At 43.6% G+C, this 21486-nt stretch overlaps 1 protein-coding gene across 5 annotated transcripts; it reads left to right on the forward strand.

The window, feature by feature from the left end:
• The first annotated feature begins 4850 nt into the window (after positions 1-4850).
• mia3 (MIA SH3 domain ER export factor 3) lies at positions 4851-21105 on the forward strand. 5 transcript variants are annotated; one of them, XM_080490077.1, is made up of 28 exons: positions 4851-5215; positions 6875-7008; positions 7104-7190; positions 7280-9335; positions 9656-9979; positions 10278-10417; positions 12931-13062; positions 13206-13227; positions 13314-13402; positions 13476-13553; positions 13718-13828; positions 13921-13992; positions 14086-14190; positions 14291-14413; positions 14505-14592; positions 14669-14721; positions 14812-14902; positions 14977-15115; positions 15328-15490; positions 15730-15765; positions 15875-15942; positions 17523-17608; positions 17789-17902; positions 18779-18841; positions 18940-18986; positions 19083-19145; positions 19542-19947; positions 20373-21105. In XM_080490077.1, the coding sequence occupies exons 1-28, from the start codon at positions 5095-5097 to the stop codon at positions 20579-20581; spliced, it is 5220 nt and encodes a 1739-aa protein (XP_080346203.1). In that variant the 5' UTR covers positions 4851-5094; the 3' UTR covers positions 20582-21105. The 5 variants fall into 5 exon arrangements, with proteins under 5 accessions (XP_080346203.1, XP_080346205.1, XP_080346206.1 ...); XM_080490078.1 differs by having other exon boundaries at positions 5039-5215; positions 14505-14553; XM_080490079.1 differs by lacking the exon at positions 19083-19145.
• Positions 21106-21486: the final 381 nt, after the last annotated feature.

The following is a 21486-nucleotide window of genomic DNA, read 5'->3' on the forward strand; positions in this document are numbered from 1 at the left end:
ATTTCGTTGGTCGTCTCCCGCGACTTGCTGTCAGCGTCTGCTTGTTGCTCCTGGAGACGTTTTTCAAGTGCCTGGACCTCTACCTCCTTGGCCCTCAGTCGCTGGTCCTTCTCTTGGAGCTCCGAGTTCAGTTGCTCTCTCTGGAGCTCCAGAGCTCTGACCTGGCTCATTAAATCGTCCCTCTCATTCACCAGCATCTTGTTTTTCTCATCCATGCTGGTGTGGGGCAGATGGACCTCTGACATTTTCACAGCTTGCCCTTCACCAATGTCAGGACAAGGATTGTGAGTCTTTCGCCGTCTCCTCACTCTGGTGCGCTTGCGCTGAGTTGGTTCTTTTGGGCTCTCCATAGCTTGTCCAAGGTAATTGAAATGGTTTGTTTATCAGTAACTCCTGTTCAGACCGTGAGACAATCTGGAGCGATTTAAACCGATGGAGCTCGTTCAAGCAGTCTTATATGCAGACTCTGCTTTGTGACATCGTTGACTATGATGACTGGTTCCTGATATATTAACATCAAAGGAGTGAACAGTGATTATGTAAATAGTGAGCCTAACAGTTGATGTTGCCATGGTAACGGCTACAGCTGGATTTTTTTTTAAATTGATTTATGCATTTTATTTAAGAATATCATTTAGTTGTATATATGTACATGTAATATGTGTAACAATTATTAGTGTATTGTTTGTGGAACTACAGAAAGGCATTTTGTTTTTCTTTTGTAGTTTTCACATGTTTGATGATCGGTGTTTGATTATTGAGAGAAAAAAAATAAATCGACACAACACCCCTTTTGAAATTCTCTGTATCTTCAAATAACTCCACCGGAGGGGTGAAGAGTAAAGTGTGACCGGGGGTTCGGACCATGCGAGTCCTACTGTCATGCATGTGCTCTTGTGTGAATGACAATAACGGAGAAAGAGGCTATGTGGAGATGCGTGAACAGAGCAAAACCAGAACTTTTTTTTTTTTCTTTAATCTTGACAGCCGCCACGATAGTATGGGAAACAACACTTTACAATCAAAAACGGCACCAACTGCCAACAGCAACGCCAATCCAATCCAGAGACAGAAAGAAAGAAAAAACCTAGCACTCACCCATCACTTGTAGATGAAATCCGTCCTGTGATCCTTTCTGATGACTCGCTCTATGAGGCTCCTAAAACCACTGCTATTCCATGGTCCGGTGTAGGTACCAGATCTGTCCGGTGTAGGTACCAGATCTGTCCGGGCTACCAGATCTGTCCGGGGCGGGGCTTGCGCGGGTTCAAGCCCTTCCCAGGACAGCTCTGCTAGCTCAAGCGCATGCGCAAGCCCCGCCCCGGACAGATCTGGTAGCCCGGACAGATCTGGTACCTACACCGGGCTACCAGATCTGTCGAGAGGCTGCCAGTGGGGAATCCAAAATGGCCGACAATATGGCTGCTTCCTTATGATCGCCGCCACATTGTTCCGCCATTTTGTTCTGAATCACCACCACAGCGCCACTCTCGTCACTTCGGGCGCGTCATTTTGCGTCATTTCCGTCCATGCTTCCGCATAGCACCATTTCAAGATGGCGGCGACCTAGAAATAAATATGGCGGCGCCCGCAACACCGCCATCTTGGTTTTCCCCACTGGCATCTCTTGGAAGTTTGTGTTTCTGCTCTGCATGTTTTGTTCTCGGGGTTTTTTTTTCGTTTTTTTTACTCCTAATCTAGTCGTTGATCCCTGAAAAATCAAATGAAATTTAAATTTAACAGCTTAATTAATAGTACTTTTGTGACATCACCATTATAATAATCACCAAATAAATTCCTCAGGGTTTCCATTAAGCAATATATATTATTTATTGTATTATCTTTATCTTAATGAAGCTGTCACCTTATGTATTCTTTTCTATACCTTTCCTGATTGCAATGTTTTAATATATTTCATAATTTTTCAATTGTTTAACATTAACATTCTAAATTGCCATGTTTTAATGTATTTCCTTTATTTCACTGTATAGCACTGTGGATTGCCTTGTGTCTGAATTGTGCTATATAAAGACATTTCCCTGGCCTTACCCTTATATTTTGGAGAATCATCTACAAAATTATATTATTTTCTTATTGCTCTTTACAAATTTAAAATGTTGATCATGTTTTCCTCTTCCTTCATTTCCCTGTTGTCTTTGCTGTCTGGGATCTTTCTACTGCAAATATTCCTCAGTATCTTTGTTTACTCACGGCTCTGGACAAGAGGGAAGTTGCATGCACCAAGTACCTGTGTGAATATTCACATATGGGCACGATAAGAGGGACCTTGAGTTCAGTCTGCTAAATCTGAGGAGAAAAATGGATGTTTTACCAGATGATTCTCGGCACAGGCCGATTGATAACTGCTCTTCGAAGATGAAGAGCAGTGGGATTGCTTTTGCCAAATGAAATTGTTTGACCCCAAGCTTTAAAGGAGACATATCATGCTTTTAAATCCTTCCTTTTTACATATAAATCATACAGTTGTGGTCTATATAAAGCGGAACTGCAATGCTTGGGTCTGAATTCCTCATTATTAGAGCTCCACAGGCCCCTTTTCTACCCCTTTTCTGATGTGCTTCTGAGAGCAACTCGTTTTGGGGCGGTCTCTTCAAATGCAAATGAGACACTTCATACCCCGCCTCCTCTCCAGGTTGCAGAGGTGACACTCGGTTCAACTCCAACCTGTTCGGCCATCTTTGTAGTTTGATAGAACAGATACAATTATCTAGCGGCGCAGAAACTTTATATTCACACATTATTTACAAAATGTCAACAACGGAAGATTTGTCCATCCAGCCATACATGTTCGAGCCAGAGTCGGACCCGGCGGAGCGAGATGAAAATAACGATGATGCAGCTGCAGAACAACGTCTTCATATGGATGTAACGCAATGGTGTGTTACTATATTTACACTAACTTCTCCATCCATGCCCACTACTACAATACTGCCTGTATTACAACGACTATTTAACACAGAAGTTACATTATAATCTAAAACGAGACCACAGCGCTAACATATGAAGACGGTGCAACTGCTAATGCTAACAAAACAATGACAGGGACGTCTTATCATCACACTTTTTAGCGTTATATACAGCTTACCGAAGTGCTCTGTTCGTCGTCTCCATAGATAGAAGGAACTGACCGCTCAATCAGACCAAGTCTTTCGGCAAATCCTTCTTTATACTGGCGGAGGTTGCTGAAGCAGTCGTCCTTAAAGTGATTCGCGCACACAAAAATGACCTTACCCACAGATGTGGGTACATTTCTGTGAAAAATAAAACTCAACCAGGCACTTCGAAAAGGTTCTGATGCTGGGAGACGGTGTAACGAAGCTTGTGGGTTACTACATCCAACAACCGAACATTTCGACTTATCCTCTCGTAACTTCGGTTGGACTACAAAATCGCAGCGAGAAACAAAAATGGCGGATTGCTCGAAGTGTCGATGTCCTAATTTGGCAGTTCCGCTGAGAATACTGTGACGTCATTGTTCAAAAAACGGAATAGAGAATAGAAAAATCGAAACCGATCGCAAAATATGACCAAAACAGAATATAAAGATATCAACGGAGCACCTGAAGAGACTACTTTGAACTTTTCTGTACTTCTAAACACTCTAAATATACAACAAAATGCAAGGGCTAAAAAAGTGGATTTAGCATGATATGTCCCCTTTAATGGTTTGGTCCATATCATACCCATCCATCCATACTGATATAACTTGATAACCCTAAACACAAATACTGGAATTAATCTTCTATGAAAATAGTTCAATTGTTCAATCTATTGTAGCTCTTGGTCTCCACCAGGCTTCACCACTTTATCTATAATCATCAAAATGTCAATTATAGAATTATGTCTTGCAATAAAAATTGTATTTGATGGTTTTAATAAAAAACAGAATATAAGGCTTGAAAAGATCTCTCTATCGAATAAAAGTAAATAGCTGGATTTACATTACATTTTCAAATAAAATCAGTTTAGTTCAGAACTGTTTAAACATTTACATCAGCCCGCAGAATTAAACCAGGACAGTTTTTCTGTGAGATATCGGTGGTAAGTTATAACTTTTCCCCCACTAAACTAATAATGGTAACAAAGATTTTTGGAAGTTATGCTTTAGTCTGTATGATGAGGCACAGCTGTTCCAACTAAAATTACAATACTTTCACATCTTGTAAGGATTAACATCTGAATGTAGATTCACACGCAATGCCAATAATTCAACAGTCATCTCAGGGCCTTTTTACAGAGATAAAAATCAACAGTATGAGCAAGCACGGGCAATTGTGGCAAAGGAAAAACTCCCTATTAACAGGATGAAACCTGCTGAATCAGTCTCAGAGGTGGAGACTTTGTGTTGTTTACATAGGTTGTGTTTAGGTGATCGGAGGAGAGAAAGAAAAAGACATCGACAGCATTAAATGCGTACTCATGAACTGTTTGAAGAAACTGGAGAAAACATGCATAGGGAGAACGTTCAAACGCACAATGAAGCTCCCAAGGACTCAAAAGGGACAGGGTTTTATGATGCAAGAGTGCTAAACTGAGTCCAACTGATTTATACTGAAGATTTATAAGTGGACACAGAAAGTGACATCAGATTGACATCCATAATGTACAGTAGCTTTAAAGAAATCAAATCTGCCCTGGACATCCATGTGCTATTGTGTTTTATATTTTGTATTTACAAAGGTAATCTCATTGAGGCACATGTTTTCAAAAGAGTCCTGTTAAAATACAAGCAGGCTCATATTGCAAAGGACAGACAGATTGGAATAAAAGTAAAATGATAAAAGCAGTGTAGTGATGTTTGCCTTTGGGTGCAGTGTGTGTGTGTGTGTGTGTGTGTGTGTGTGTGTGTGTGTGTGTGTGTGTGTGTGTGTGTGTGTGTGTGTGTGTGTGTGTGTGTGTATGTGTGTGTGTGTGTGGAGCTGGAGCTGAGGCGCCTCCATCCTGGAGGAAAGCCCTCGTGAGTCTACACCCAGCCGGATCTGCTGTGCTGACGTGTCGGCTCGTGCCGCCCAGTGCTCATGCTCGCGCTCCAGCAGCAACAGCAGATCCGAGCCCGGCTCCCACCCTGCCAGCATGGCAGCTAAACACTGCTACCGAAAAGGCTTTTTACTACTTCTGTTCAACTTCATCTCCTCCGCGGCCTTGGACAAGAGGTTCTCCGACTTTAAGAGATGCGCCGACGAGGAGTGCAGCAGTAAGTTTCTGCGGGCTTGTGAACTCCGAGCTCCGGGGGGAGAGAGCGAGAGAGCGAGGAGGAGGAGGAAGGGGGCGAGAACTCCGTGGATGCGTCGTTCCCCCTCCATCCTCCATAAAAACTACGCCTTATCTCTTGACCTGTTGCCGGTCGATATTTGCGACCATGGTGTCCGCCCGCTGCCCGCCCTGATGCTGCTTGACAGCGTGATGCTCGGTGAAAGCAGCGGGAGATGGCGGTTGACAGCAGCCTGCGGCTCGGTGGGGTTTTTCGGGTAGACGCGGAGGAGTTGGCCGGTTGCCCGGCTGCTCCGGCCTTCGCGCCGTGGACCGGGAAGCTAATGTTAGCAGCTAATTAGCCACCGGCCGGCTCGCTCAGCTCGTTCTTTAACCCGGTCCCAGCACAAACAACAGCTGCTTCACACAGATTCCTTCAAATATTGACAAGTCACAGAGGCCTCGCTGACAATAAACATAAATCCAGGATTGCTTTGCGGGATTTTAGCGAGATTTAAAGTGAGCTGCTTTGCCACAAACCTAAACTGTATCTAGCTAAACATCTGCTTATGTTCCGAGGGAAATTAGATTATTCATCTGATCACTCAAAACACAGCCACGACAGAAACGTGCCCTGAAAGGAAACACTAATAAGGACCTACTTTGCGGCATTACATTATAATTAAAATAATAATAACATAATTATAACTAAGACATGCCTAATTACAAAACCTGAGTCACAACACATTAAGTTTTTGTTTCTCTTTCTGCAGCATCAGTGTTTGTTTTTATTGTCTTGCACCTAATGATGATGCTTAGAATGAAATAAACATACAGAGCTGCTGCTTTAATGCAATGCAGTCAGATCTATTCTGCATCAGAAGACAGCAACCCAATTTTTAAAACACGCGCACACACACACACACACACACACACACACACACACACACACACACACACATAGGGTCTGTTTTTAATTTGGTACAGTCTGTTCAGTATTACCGGGAGTGACATAAGGATTTCATCAAACATGTATCCCTAAAAAATCATTATTGGGTTTCTCAGGATGTTTGAAACGACTTTCCTGCAGAGTTCTTAAATAAGCTGGACAACTGTAGGAAAATAATGCTGCTTGCAGGGCAAAGGACTACCAAATGCATTGTTCTTTGCATATTCGCTTTGCATTTCATTGCTGGAATAGAATTACTTTCGTTGACTTTGATTTAAAAAAAATATTCTTACTTTGCAGCATTTTATAACACGACATTTGTTTTAGCACGTCTGGCATGAAAACTATGCAATGAAAGTTTTAATGACCCTTGGTGAAATGTCACAACTGATAAGATACGTCTACAGTATATAAAAAGACAACAAAGATTTGCCATTTATCCTGACAAATGCACTTATTTTATGACTCCAGAGCATTTATGAGAAGCTTTTACTTTCTTCACATGATGTTTAACAAATGCTTGTGTAATGAATTGAAAAATGAATTGATGTTTCCAAGAAGCATCTATATTCTGAATAAATCACCACAACATAAGCATATTTTTGTTTTTGCGTTTTAAAAAAAACAACTAAAATGGAGTACTAACTGCATGTCAGAACCATTGTGCGAGAGGAATAAATCGCTTTTCTAAATCTTGATGTTTCACTTTTTCAGTGCTTCTTTGTCGGGGAAAAGCTGTGAAAGATTTCTCAGGACCAGATTGTCGGTTCCTGTCATTTAAGAAATCTGAAACGGTCTATGTATACTACAAACTGGCCGGACAAAGGGCAGATATGTGGGCAGGAAGTGTAAGTATACTGTAATGAATTATAAAGTGTAATGTTTTTTTGAATCCATTCGGTTATTTTGTATTGAAATCCTCAATGTGTTTTCTTGCCAATAGGTTGGGAGCAGCTTTGGCTATTTCCCAAAGGATCTTCTTGCTATGAATCACGTTTATACTGATAAAGAAGTTGAAGTTCCAGCACAGGTATGGGAATATGACATTCTACATACACTTTACAAAGATCACTTTATCCTGCATATTTGTAACATTATTTTTATGTGTGTCTTTTCCAGGAAACAGATTTTGTCTGTTTTGACACTGGATTTGACAAATTTCACAATTACAACATAGATTTGTTGTTGGACACGTCTCGACAGGGGAGTGAGGGAAAACCCGAGCAAACCCCAGACGTGGACGTTGCACAGAAAGAAGCACAGCAAGAAACGCAACAGAACAACTCAGCAGAAGTGACAGAGAGCGAAAAACCAATTGAGCATGATGATAACTTAAATGATCAAAGTGCCTCTTTACATGTGCCTCACGACACGTTGACTGAATCACCTTCCACCGATGCAATGGAGTCCAGGACGGCTGTTTCACCTGATGAGGCTGATCGAACGGCGGAAGACGTTCATGCCACTCACGGGGTGGAGAGTGTTCTGGAGACATCATCAGAGAGCAGTGAAACCAAAGATACACCCACGATATCTGAAGTAGTCCCTGTGCCCGCAGAACACGAACCCGTCTCGATTTCCGAAGGAGTGAGAATCCCCGACGTGAAGACTACGTTTGGAACAACCTTTGATGCCGTCACCACCGACGACGAAATCACCAAGAAGGTCACACCGTATGAAGAGGAGGACAGTGAGGAAGAGGAATATTATCCCGAAGACGACATTGATGTCATCCCTGAGATTCCTCTGCTTACCTCTGCAGAGAAAACCATCAACGCTCCATCATCTGATTCAGTGAAATTGACAGAAAGTCCACCGACAACACAAAACGACGAACCAAAGACCGAAGAGGGAAACATGTGGACGTCAATTGGAGATGTCATGTTTTCGGTTGTCACCGGGGGAGAGAGGACTGCAGATGTGAGTTTGGAGGAAGATGAAGACGAAGATCAAGAAGAGGAACCGACGGCACAGTCCCCCCAGATTTCTGAGGAAATAAAGACAGAAGCACAACCTGAAGAATCTCCTGAACCTCTAGAGATTGTAGAGCCAGACATTCAAGATCCTCCTCACTCCAGCCCCATGCAGCCAAATATAAAAGATGCAGAGAAACTTTTATCTGTTAATGATAAGGAGAATGATAGTGAAGTGACTGAACACGAGGAGGCTTTGGACGACCCAGTGAAACTGACCGATGAAGCAAAACAGCATCACACAGAAAAGAATGTGTTATCAGTAGATCCAGTGTTGGAAAAATCTACTTCAGGCAGCTCAGAGAGTGAAAAACCTGATATTAAATCACCTACTGAATCTACAGAGGCGGAAACACAGGAGGACATGGTCGATGATTTTGAAGTTAATGAGAGTAATTTAAATGTACAGGACAGCAGTACAGTAAAACAACAGGATGTACACCAAACCGTGACTCAACAAGTAGTAGACACAAGCAAAAGTGAAAAAGACCAAGAGGAGCGGTCGATGCTTTCAGATGTCAAGCAAAATGAAAGTATAATAGGTACCAGCCTACCTAATGACATACAAGCCCATTCAGCAAGTGATTTAGAAAGTAATAATAGTGTTGAAGGATCTTTAGTTGAGGTACAAGAGGAGCCAGACACCGTGGAGGCGGAGGAAGAGAGTGACAACCAGAAAGAAGAACTTCTTGAAGATGAAAATGCGCTTTCTTTTTCACAATCGGATGCTGAAGAACAATCTCCGGAAACAGCTCAGCCCACGACTCCAGAGCCCGAGTACAGCGACAGCGTCATGAGACTGAGTCTGCTGAGAGACCACCTATCACACGAGAGCATGGAGCGAGTCCAGAAGCTTCTCGGACTTGAAAACCTCTATAAAATAGAGGCCATGTATAATGACATGGACACAGAGCTACAGGCGACTCGTCTGTCAGACGCAGCCGCGACACAGGACATTGAAAGCGCACTGGAGGCCATCCTGGAAGTTTCCGAGAACGCCATCTTGGATCAGGTGGAGCGCATTCTCGACAATCGCAGTAGGAAACACAACTATGGCCAGCATACGGACACGAGTGGTTTTGATGAGGAAACTCAAATACTAGATGAATTTCAAGAGCTTGCATTCAGCCTGAGACAGAAATATTCAACCGCCAGCGACAGCACACCTTTAGCACCTGGAGAAGCACTGGATAGTACAAAAGGTAGGTTTGTTTTTTTCTGGCAGTTTAAATATTATGGACACAAGAATGCTGATAAGTGATGGGCCTCTATGTGAATGGTAGAGATAAGACAGATACGGCATATTGCAACAGTCTGTTATTCACAGATAAATTGAAAACAGACCTTTATCAAAAATAGTATCACATTTCCAGGTCGATTAGGAGCAGGTTCTCATCAAGTTGAACAAGCAAACATTCATACAACCACATAAATATGATATCTCCCCAAAAACCCAGACAGAGATGTTAAAACTGATCTCACCGACTCACCCCCATGTGTTAATTTTGTGTTTGCATTACAGATAAACCCGAGTTAAATGCCGTGGTTGACATTCCTCCGGTTGTTCAAGAGAAACCTGACGACATCCCTGAGCCCGAGAGCAAGGACAAGCTCACAGTACCCGATCTAGAACAGCCAAGGGGAGTGGAGGAGGAGCAGATCGCACTAGATGAAGGTCCCACTCTACCAGATATCAGCATGGAGGAGGATGATGAACACTTTACTAAAAACAGTGAAGATGAGCCGCACTTCAGCACATCAGATGAGATGCCGAATGTCCCTCAAGACTCTCTGGAAAATCCCTTAGACATGGGCCTTGGTGTGGAAGTTGATCAGCCCCCCTCAGGTTAGTAATCTTAAACCATCCTAGTTGTGGAAATCAAGCTTCAGCTCTCAATCTTATTGAACTTTTTTTTTTTTTTTTATCTAATTTTAAATAAAGTATCTACTCTTTGTAACGGACAACTTTGTGAATAGAAAACAATCTTTTGGTCCAAATGCTAATGTTTCAGTGTTGACAATTAAGTGCAGAATTGAGGTTTTTCAGGTTGTATTGCACCAAAGTGATACAGACATGTTTTCTGTAAATTATCCATCATTAACCACACATACCAAATCACTAAAAACAAATGTTGTTTGATCAGGAGCGGTGGATTCAATGGAGCCAGTGCCTGAGATAAGTCAAGAAGAAGGAGACAATGTGGGATTATTCACATCTGGGATTGTTTACGCCGGCTGCATTTTTTCAATGATCCAGAATAAAACTACAGAGTGGACCATTGTGGTAAGACTTTTAAGATGCTGAGATTTGTATGCAGTACCTTCATCCTTGTTGCATATTTTCATAAAGTGAAGGAATTATGAAGGAATGTGGTTAAATACTAGGGGATGAAGGTTCAAGAAAGTTAGTTATTTGATCAGTTCTAGTCTTTTATGCTAGAACTTTCTGATTATACCTTATTGGGAACAATTTTCTCTGACACTCTTGATCCTCTATGACAGTAAATTGAATATTTTTCTGATTATAAACTAAGTGTAACAAAGCATTTGTGTCCAATATAAAGATGAAACAAATATTTTATTGACAGTGAAAACAACACCTATTTTGGTGTTTGCATATTAATACCCCACTTTCACCACACTCTCAGAGAGATCATTTGCTAATCTGCAATAATACTGTTATGTAAATATAACCTTGTGACTGTGTCTTAACATTGTTGCCTTGCATGGACACATGTAATTATTTATGATTAATTGTTTACTGATAACAGATTTTTAACTGATTTTGTATAAAATAGTGTTTGTGAACACAGCAAAACACTTAAAACAAAAATAAAAGTCACTGTATTAGCCAGTGACCATGAAAAACGCACCATGTCACTGGGCTTTCTTGCAATCATGCTGCGTTCACGTAGTAGTGAAATAGTCGGGAAAAATAATCCTTAGTGCGGGTAGTTTGCTTGAATTTCTACAACTCCTTAGTTTGGTCAGAAAATTTTACTATCAGCACTAATACTTTAATTGTCACTTTACTGTCGAATACAGACTAAAAAATACTGTTTGCATTCTTTATTGACTTTGTTGTCACAAAAGCAATGCATCCTCATCTGGTCTGGCAGTTTTGGGAAGCGGAAAATGTCGTGATTTACCTGAACGCCTCCTGGGCCTCTGTCTTGTTGACGGTGCTGTTGAAGGCTGAAGTTCACACAGCCGGTGTAGAACTGGGCACTCGTACAACCGGCAGGCCTTATTTTAGCATCTTTAGGCAGCCTATTATCTTAACACAGCGTCCCGTAGTTGACCAAAAGCCCGCGGACATACTGTTATTGCAGCGCTTTTGTCCGTGTAGTGTTATTTGACGTTTGAATGTAGAGGAGCTATCGTCTGTTGTTTTCCTGTTTTACACAGTAGTAGTGAACCCGGATTCTGTAACCGTTAGCAAGCGGATTAATTCACCACCTGTCTCCACCATCGCACGCTTTCGCCATCTGCGACGACCTTTCTTGTAATTTCGTGCTTTCGGGACGCCGTACTCCCATTTGCTAACGGCTAACTCGCGCTAACGCTTACTTTGCTACTCAGCGTTAGCACGCCAGCTAACTGCTGTCAGTCAGGTGTTTGGCTTGATATTGTTCCAAAACATGGAGAGTGAAACCTTGTCTCGGCCTGTACTGGAGCCGGATCATGTGTACATGCTTTTTCTGAAGGCACTGCAACATGTAAGTGAAACACCGATCAGACTGAACTTACATGTCGTGTATTAATTGCTGCTGTCACGGCCTGCTGACGTGTTAATTAGAGAATGGCTGATCGATCTTCAAGGGAGCCTCACAACTGTGTTAGCGGCACAACTTCCCCTTTTCTGTGCCTTCTTACTTCGTTTCCATATTCTGATTACTTTGCCTTGCTTTATAGAACAAATACACTTCTGAAACCTGGCTAGAAGGTTTAGATAACCCTTGTGGAGTTGAGGCACATCATAATATCACACTCTCTGGGTTACTGCATCAGCTCCCTGCACTGCAGCCAAACTCATTTTCTCGTCTTTTTTTGTATATGGCAATTCACCTTTGTTATCCAATTGCTTCTGCAATCATCACTTTCTCCCAGCTATGACACCAATGCGTCACATTGATGCATTCATTGTTATATATAAAGATATCCCTCGTGTTTACTGACCTTGCACAGGGTCCGAGCACTGCTAAGATTTTCATTTGAACTACAAAAGTGTTAGGTTGGTGGCCCAAATCAAATTAATAGTTCAAATTCCACATAGTAAAGTTTGAGTCGCATAAACACTATTTATGAATAGACTTGTTTCCTGCTCTGCAAGCACTTCTTCCTATTCTTCTTTTAAAAGTACAATACTCTAGAGCTATAACAATTGGATGTTTCTCTGGGGTAAACGTATAAGAGCATTAAATCTATGATTTGTTGCTCTTTATTGCCCTGCCTTTGTGTTTTGTTTAAAAAGAGATACATTTCCACATGGCTTATTTAATCAATACACATTTACTGCTTAGAGTTGCACCAGTTACTGTCACTCTCATTGCATATTGTTTTTGCTTGTGTGTTCTTTGCAGTGGCCACTCCCAGTGTATGTGAATATTGCATATTGAATTTAAACGGCCTCTATATTATATACATTTACTTGCCATATTCCAAATTGTTTTGGGCTTGATGTGTGGTAAAAAGATGCTCTCTTCTTACTCGACACACAGCTCCTTTCTAGGTTGAGCCGTCTTCATTTCTCTTGTCCGTGTGAACGCCACAATAGTTTTTCCTTTGTGTCTGCAGATGATTTCATTACTGCCAGACGAGTGGAAGCCGGGCGAAACTTTGTTTGGGTGTCCTTGGCAAGCTGTGGTCATCACTGCTCTGGTTGGAGTCATGACCTTCACCCTCTTTTTGTGGAGGACCGTGTTGTCGGTAAGTGTTGCAATAATGTGTCTTTCCTCTCTGCTCAGGTTTATGTCAATATGTTAAACAGCAACAAAGATTAAACAATTTATTGGTACACGATTAGGTTTACTGAAGTTGTAACACTAAAGATTTTTTCACTGTTTTCTTAGGTAAAGAAGAGGGAATATCTCGGTAAGTTTTCACACATTGATTTGCACATAAATGCAAAATTCAGTTGTGTAGATTCTCGCTAACTGTGATTTGTGTCGCGTGAAAAGTGGACGAGAAAAAACTTGTAGAGCAAATCCATGCACTCAAAAAAGAGAAGACGGAAGCTCTCGCAAGATTAAAAGACCTGGAGAAACAGGTGAGCTTCTGGAAGAATATTTCCAGACATGCAGGATCGACCAAGACAATGAAATGTTTGTTTCTTTTCCAAGTCTGAGCAGCTGAAAGAGCATCAAAAACAGTCGAAGGACACCATCAGTACTACGATGAAGAGGATGCAAAGCCTCAAGGTGAGCTGCTCCCTTTTCTTTTTTTTTTAAGCTTTTAACGGTGGTCTGTTGTTGACACGGGCCTTTCTCAGTTACGAGTACTGTATTTTTTTTTAAGTAGCCTTTTGACATGTGTTGTGTGCGTCACCTGGAAATGGCTCCTCACCGTTGTTTCACTTTCCCAGAGTAAAGTCTCGGAGGCAGAAACACTGAGTGAACAAATGATGGGGGAAAAGAAGAAAATAGCAACACTCCTCGAAGAGGAGCGAGCAAATTATCACCGAAACGAAACCAGGGTGAACGTTTACTTCTTTCTACTCCAACTATATTTCAGTCTTGCAGTTTCATGATGCTAATAAATGTTTTCTTCTTTGTTTGTTTTATACAGATTGAAAAATTAGAGGAGTCAAACAAGAAGTTGCAGCTCAGCAGGAAAAAGATTCAGGAAGCACTTGCGAAGGTGGAAATTCACAATGTCCTGCATGTTGCAAGACTGCTGTCTAACTGCGACTCTCTAGTATCAGAACAACTAATAATCTGTATTTTGCTACAGACTACGGTCCTCCTGGACGAGGCAAAGATCCGTGAAGACGCCCGAAATGTTCAGCACAAATGTCGCGAGAAAGAGTTTGCTGCGTTGAAGGAAGAAAACAAAAATGTAAAAGTTTTTATAAAGTTTTATAACGAGTTGTGCGTCAGATTTAATTTAAGCGGGATAATTGAATAGAAATATCCCTCGTTTGTGTATTTGTCTCCAGTTCAAAGCTGCCATTAAAGGTTGGGAGGACAAACACAAGGAGCTGAGCGAGCAGATTAAAGTCTACCAAAAGTCCCAGAAGGACCTGGAGGATTCTGTGGTGCTTAAAGATCACAACGTGGAGGTCAGTCTGTGAACCACCGTCACGCCGCGTCTTAAAGTCTTAACTCGGCCCCATTTATTGGCTCACCCTCTCCCGCGCTGTCTGCCGGCAGGTGCTGTCGGACCTTCTGTCAGATTTAGACGCTTGTGATTCTCAAAAAGGTGACGCCAAATTTTTAGAAAATGGCGACGTAGAGCCTGGTGAGTGCAGCTCCGCCACTCAATCAGGGCTGTAATGAAATCGGAAGTTCAACTGTGTGTGTTTGTCTCCTTTCAGATAAGCGAACAGACATTAAGAACAGAATCAAACAGATGATGGATGTTTCCAGGGTAAGACATCGGTGCATGTTTGGACATGTTCCAAGTGTGAAGAGAAAATATTGGAAAGCGTTTAATGGTGGAAACTGTATTTTGATGAAGGTCCAGACCACTCTGAGTGTCGTTGAAGACGAGCGGGATCGCTTCATGACCAAACTGCTGAATGAAGAAAAAGCCCGGAAGACACTGGAAGGTTCGTCCGACAGCATCTCCTTCATGGTTTCATTTGTAACCTGTAATCTGACGAGACTCTCTCGAACTGAACAGAGCAACACCAGGAGCTGGAACACGCCATTGCCTCTCTGAAAGGCGAGAAGAGCCACGTGGAAAACCAGTTCAAGATCCTCCAGCAGAAGAACGAAATCATGGTGGAGATGTACCAGCAGAAGGAAAACGCTCTGCAGCAGTGAGTCCAACCTTCTCATGATCTCCAGCGGCGTTCGATTTCTCTGTAGACTGAAGAAAAAAAACCTTTTTAATGAAGACGAACCAAACAGTCCAGATCTAGCAGTGGTGGGGGCTGCATGACAGTGAAGCAGGGCCCTGCACTTGAGTAAAACACCAGAGGAGGATATTTCGTCACCATAAATAACCAGGGACTGTGGCGTGAATTCACAGGAAATTAACAAAGGAGGAGCTGGAGCGGCGCAGCAAAGAGAATCTGCTGTCAGAGGTGGGAGGAAAAGCCGTGGAGGCCGAGGAGCAGGTCAAAGTCTTAAGGCAGCGCATTAATGAAATGGAGGAGCAGATGAAGAAGACAGAAACGGTCTACAAAGAACAGGTGATCCTCTTTAGACGTTTCTCAGTGCTGCACAGTTCATCCCAAGTTTTCACATCCGAGTTTGGACGCTATGCCGGCGTATTCTAATGAGCAACAGGTCAGCTGGGTTTCATTGCAGCATCTTTCAGCCGGTGGCCGTTCACTTCTTCTTCTCTCACTGAAACAGTGTGTCCTGCTGTGGATTCATTAAGAATATTGCACAACCGGCTGGATTGATCTTTCTGTTTCTGAATTTTCAGATAAAAGAACAAGAAAATAAAACTCATTCAAATTGGGTATGTTGCACCGAGTTCACTCACATGAATCTATTAAGTCGATTGTTCTGGAGTCCAAGCAGCTGAAGCAAGTTTGTCCGTCCCTCCTAATTCTCTGTGTCGTCTGCAGGTGAACGCTCGGAATGCGGAGCGAGCGCTGAACCAAGAGAAGCTTGAATCGTCAAAGCTTCGTGAAAAGTAAGTTTTTGTCTCAAGCTTTGAGAAATCGCTGCTATTAAGTTAGAGTGTTTGTTGATATGTAGAGGACGTATTTGTACTTTTTCCGACAATTCTTTTCTTGTAGTTTCTCCTCCTTTCACTCTTTGAATCCTCCTCAGAGGAGAAATTCACAGTTGCTGAATGGATTTGTTAACGGCAGTAAAGGGTGAATGCCGAGACTTCATGTTTCTTTAAAAAGAAGAAAAAGGATCCCCTCAATAGGCTTTAAAGGAGACATATCATGCTTTTAAATCCTTCCTTTTTACATATAAATCATACAGTTGTGGTCTATACAACGCGAAACTGCAATGCTTGGGTCTGAATTCCTCATTATTAGAGCTCCACAGGCCCCTTTTCAACCCCTTTTCTGATGCGCTTCTGAGAGCAACTCGTTTTGGGGCGGTCTCTTCAAATGCAAATGAGACACTTCATACCCCGCCTCCTCTCCAGGTTGCAGAGGTCACACTCGGTTCAACGTCACCCTGTTCGGCCATCTTTGTAGTTTGATAGAACAGATACAATTATCTAGCGGCGCAGAAACTTTATATTCACACATTATTTACAAAATGTCAACAACGGAAGATTTGTCCATCCAGCCATACATGTTGGAGCCAGAGTCGGACCCGGCGGAGCGAGATGAAAATGACGATGATGCACCTACAGAACAACGTCTTCATATGGATGTAACGCAATGGTGTGTTACTATATTTACACTAACTTCTCCATCCATGCCCACTACTACAATACTGCCTGTATTACAACGACTATTTAACACAGAAGTTACATTATAATCTAAAACGAGCACACAGCGCTAACATATGAAGACGGTGCAACTGCTAATGCTAACAAAACAATGACAGGGACGTCTTATCATCACACTTTTTAGCGTTATATACAGCTTACCGAAGTGCTCTGTTCGTCGTCTCCATAGATAGAAGGAACTGACCGCTCAATCAGACCAAGTCTTTCGGCAAATCCTTCTTTATACTGGCGGAGGTTGCTGAAGCAGTCGTCCTTAAAGTGATTCGCGCACACAAAAATGACCTTACCCACAGATGTGGGTACATTTCTGTGAAAAATAAAACTCAACCAGGCACTTCGAAAAGGTTCTGATGCTGGGAGACGGTGTAACGAAGCTTGTGGGTTACTACATCCAACAACCGAACATTTCGACTTATCCTCTCGTAACTTCGGTTGGACTACAAAATCGCAGCGAGAAACAAAAATGGCGGATTGCTCGAAACGTCGATGTCCTAATTTGGCAGTTCCGCTGAGAATACTGTGACGTCATTGTTCAAAAAACGTAATAGAGAATAGAAAAATCGAAACCGATCGCAAAATATGACCAAAACAGAATATAAAGATATCAACGGAGCACCTGAAGAGACTACTTTGAACTTTTCTGTACTTCTAAACACTCTAAATATACACCAAAATGCATTTAAGGGCTAAAAAAGTGGATTTAGCATGATATGTCCCCTTTAAATGGATTTCTTATTGTTTGATGAAACGACGTCTTACTCGTCACGACTAATCCAAGCTCTCTGCTTCGTCCACAGACTGGCCGTTCTCACCTCCCAGCTGAACGAGCGGCGCGCTCCCCTGTTCAGGCCCAACTCCGGGCAGCCCGCGGGCCCTCGGCAGGGTGAGCGGTCTTTCTTTCTTCCTTCTCGCTTCTTTCCCTCCCACAGAGCGACGCTGGGGGGTCGCCGCTTCGCCTCGTTGTGGTAGCTGGTGTGGCGCACTTCTTTGACGAGCCCGGAGCGAGGCTCCCCTCACCGCGTTGTTCGTCCGCTTCAGTAAACGGCTGCTTTGCTTGTGACAGGTGATTCATACGGGCCCTCTCCTGTGAGCGGGGGCGCGCCGTCCCCCCCGTTAATGATAGAGGGTCCCAGACGGCCCCCGTCTGCCCCGGTCGGGCGACGGATTGACCCGTATGGTGAGTCCACGTGGATTACTTCACCTCCTTCATCCCTCCACTACAGCATCATCCCCCTCTTCAGTGTCTCCTGACTTTATTTTTTTCTTCCCAGCTCCTTCGCCTTGAGTTCCTCATCTTTTCCTCTTCCTCTTGTCTGTATCGCATCCTCCTGGTTTCTGCCCCCGTTCTGTTCCTTTTCAGTTGCTCCATGTGATGACGATCGTCCTTCTCTTGAAATGTGTGTCACCTTCTGTCCCTGTAAATATTCTGAAAATACAGTTTCACCAAAAGTCCTGATGAAACAAGTCTTTTTATTCTCAGTGAATTCGATTGAAACAGTCGAACCTTGGTTCCCGAACAAGTTGGTCGAGATGTTGCTCGGCAACAACAGCCAGTAAGAGAAGTCGAAGCAGCTCTCACAGCCTCCAAACGGCGTTGTGCTTTTAGTTTGAGAAGTGTTTCTTCACTTTGTCCCGTGAGCCACCGCAGGAGTTAAAAAACCAAACGGTGCCCTAGAGGTCAAAGACCCGGCCCCTCAGCTTCCAAACAAAAACATTGAATCCAAACTCCTGAATGCAGTCGAGATCACCAATAACCTTTTTTCTCTTCATTCAATACAGTTAAACGTTCTTTAACTGAATCTGCTTGATACGGTTCCTTAAGGGAACGCCTAGAAGGAACTGATCAACTTTCAGGAATGAATGAAGTTCGAAGATCAAGGTTTTTACTCGATTTCCAAATTTCAGGTCGAGATGTTCACTGGATTTAATTGGAAACATTTTCAGGATATTTATCATCCAGACTCTTGGTTCTCTGGCCGAGTCTCGCTCTCGCTCCGGTCTCTACTCCTGCTGGCTGCTGTTATTCATCCAGCACGTTGTTTATTCTCCGCAGGTCCTCGGCCTCCGTCAGACCCACACGGTCGGTACGCTGAGAACAAACACATCTCTGGGATGGGTACGTCCTCCGTGGCCTTTGTGTTCAAAAGCTTTCATCTCTTGATCTCTGCCTGCTCGTCACACTCTGACATTTCTTTACTTTGTTTTTCTTTGCAGACATGATGGGCCCTCGCAGCTCCTCTCCGGCCAACTTGGATGGCTCCGTAAGTTATTTTTCGTTGATAAAACTCCCCGAATCCTCGTGTAGCTCCAGAGCCCCTGCCTACATCTCTGCTGTGTGTGTCGTTGCTCTAAAACAGACACAAGCAGTAGATCCACAGATAAAAGCCGAGGCCGAGGCCTCCACAGAGAGCCCGGAGCCTGTGAGTATCCAGGCCGTCCAGTCGAGGTGCTCGGTTTGCTCCACTAAAGCTGGATTTGGTTCCAAGAGGAGATTAACGCTGTTTCTCCGGGGCTGACGGAGTTTTTCAGGCTGTGTGTGGTTTCACCGGTTTTCACAGAAGCACTGACGGGATCCTGGATTCATTTTATCACTACACCCAAGTTCAAGCATTTCTGACCATTTTTCCTTGGAATCATCAGGGTGTGTGGTGACTGGTCTTATGATTGAGCCTCTACTAAATACACTCACGGTCTGCGGGTGAATTCTGTGGTTTGTGGATGTTTTTGTGCATGGAGTGTGACTACGTCGGTGCTCCGGTGTTGTACGACGCGCTTGGCGGTTTTTCTTCTCCATCACACGTCTCGGTCTATTTCAGGGCCCGGGATCCTTCCTGGCATCACCAATAAGGGACTCTCCGGGCCCCATGCCGCCGGGGCCTCCACCCGGACACGGACTTCATGACCCGCTGCTCCCCGGGCCCCACGTCCGTCTGCCCCCACCCGGACCCTACAGAGCGCCACGGCCCGGCCCCTACCACCTCCCACCCGGCCCCCCTCCGCACATCCCTCCCCCTCTGCACGGGCCGCCGCTCCCGGCTAATGGTTATCCTGGCATGCCCCCTCCCGGAGCAATGGCCGGAGATTTTGGACCGCGACCGGCCAACGGACACGCATTCCTGCCCCGGCCCGGTCCGGGACACCTCATGGATATCCGGGGTCCGCCGCCGCCTCACTTCCGTCCCCCTCCACCTCATCACTTCGGACCGATGCCTCCGCCACATGGTACACAACCTGAACTGAAGGATTCTTCAGCCTTTTTCCAAATCACCTTTTGTCCTTATTAGAAGCTGAAACACCAGAACTCAGGATCAAAGTGTGTATTAATGAAAAGTATTGAAGTGATCTGGTTTAGACCAGAACTGAACAGCAGAGGGCTCCACTTCTGTTTCCAGAGGTCTGCAGAGTTGAGTTGTTCATACACTTTCATGAGTGAATATTAGACACTGTGTGAGTTTGGTAACAGTTCAACAAACCGCTTCCAGAAATAACTGCAGATTGGATTCTGGTGAAAAACAATCGGCCCAAAAAAAGTGTACTGCAACACAAGCTTTAATCATTTAGCCTTTTTTGGTTTTAATTGAAGCGATTGTTTGATTGTGACGGTATCATCAGCCCTATTCACCTCCTTTTGCTCTCGTCCTGTTCAGATGCCCGTGGGCCCATGGGACCACGTCCACCCGTCCCTCCTGACGCCCGCTTCCACAGCGGCCCCCACATGAACCTGCCTCCTGGGGCGCCGCCGCCCCACCCCCCCCTGCAGAACTCTGCGTCCGCTCACGGCGGTCCCGGACAAGACCTGCACGCCAAGCAGGAGGCACTTCAGGACTCAGCAAGGCCAGCCGTTGTGAAGCCTTAACCCCCCCCCCCCCCACCCACCCAACCCCACCCTGAACTTATCACAGTAACACCCCGGATCCAGTCCAAACACCGGTCATGATTATTTTTATGTTTCTGTTCTAAAATTAAAAAAAAAAACATCATTCATGGAAAAACGGTCCTTTTAGATTAATGAATCAAGAGTTTGAATTATGAGGGTCACCACTTTTCTCAGCAGCTTTTTGTGCAATAACACTCGACCATATGCCAGAGGATCTTCATTTTTGTTGATATTTTAATAAATATATAGCTATGATTTTTTTTTTTTTTTTTTTTTTTCTTCATGAGGGCAAATTTTTAAATGTCATTTCCTGTGGAAATTATTTAAAAAAAAAAAAAAGAAACAGGAGGGAGGTTTAGCTTCGAGCATTTCAGTATATCATCATTTTCCCCAAAGCTGTGGCTTTAGTACGGACTGAGAAGCGGTTTATGTAATTTGATGGCCAGATGTATAACTTATTTTACTATGTTGTTAGAACTTTTAATAATAAAGAATGTGAAAGCAAGCGGATGTTCTACGGAGAGATGCTTTACACACACGCTCTGCGCGCAATGAGGCGTCTGCGCCCGACCTGCTCCCACCCTCAAAACGAGCAGAAAATGTTTTCAAAGGGCTTTGAATATTGATTGTTTTGAGCTGATGTTAAAAATATGTCCATAAATCCAAAAGTGTGTCTGACATGAGTGATTTGACCTGCATTGCTTAAGCCTGCGCTACGCGAGACGCTTAGAAACCCCGAGTCTGGGCGTGAAAAAAGGTTTAAATCTTCCGTCCTGGCCTGATACGTTACAGACCAATTCTGCAGCTGTTGACACGTTATGGTTTTTCTTCTTCTTTATTACAACTCGTTCTGGCGCCTCGCACTTTCCTGCAAGAAGATTTAT

The sequence above is a fragment of the Lipophrys pholis genome (assembly GCF_963383615.2).
Source record: "Lipophrys pholis genome assembly, chromosome: 21".
Classification (NCBI taxonomy): Eukaryota; Metazoa; Chordata; class Actinopteri; order Blenniiformes; family Blenniidae; genus Lipophrys; species Lipophrys pholis.

Coding starts and splice junctions, on each gene's coding strand:
- mia3 (XM_080490077.1), top strand. CDS start 5,095: ATGGCAGCTAAACACTGCTACCGAAAAGGCTTTTTACTACTTCTGTTC. Junction 9,980..10,277: donor AGTTGATCAGCCCCCCTCAG/GTTAGTAATCTT, acceptor TTGTTTGATCAG/GAGCGGTGGATTCAATGGAG. Junction 19,948..20,372: donor ACCGATGCCTCCGCCACATG/GTACACAACCTG, acceptor CGTCCTGTTCAG/ATGCCCGTGGGCCCATGGGA.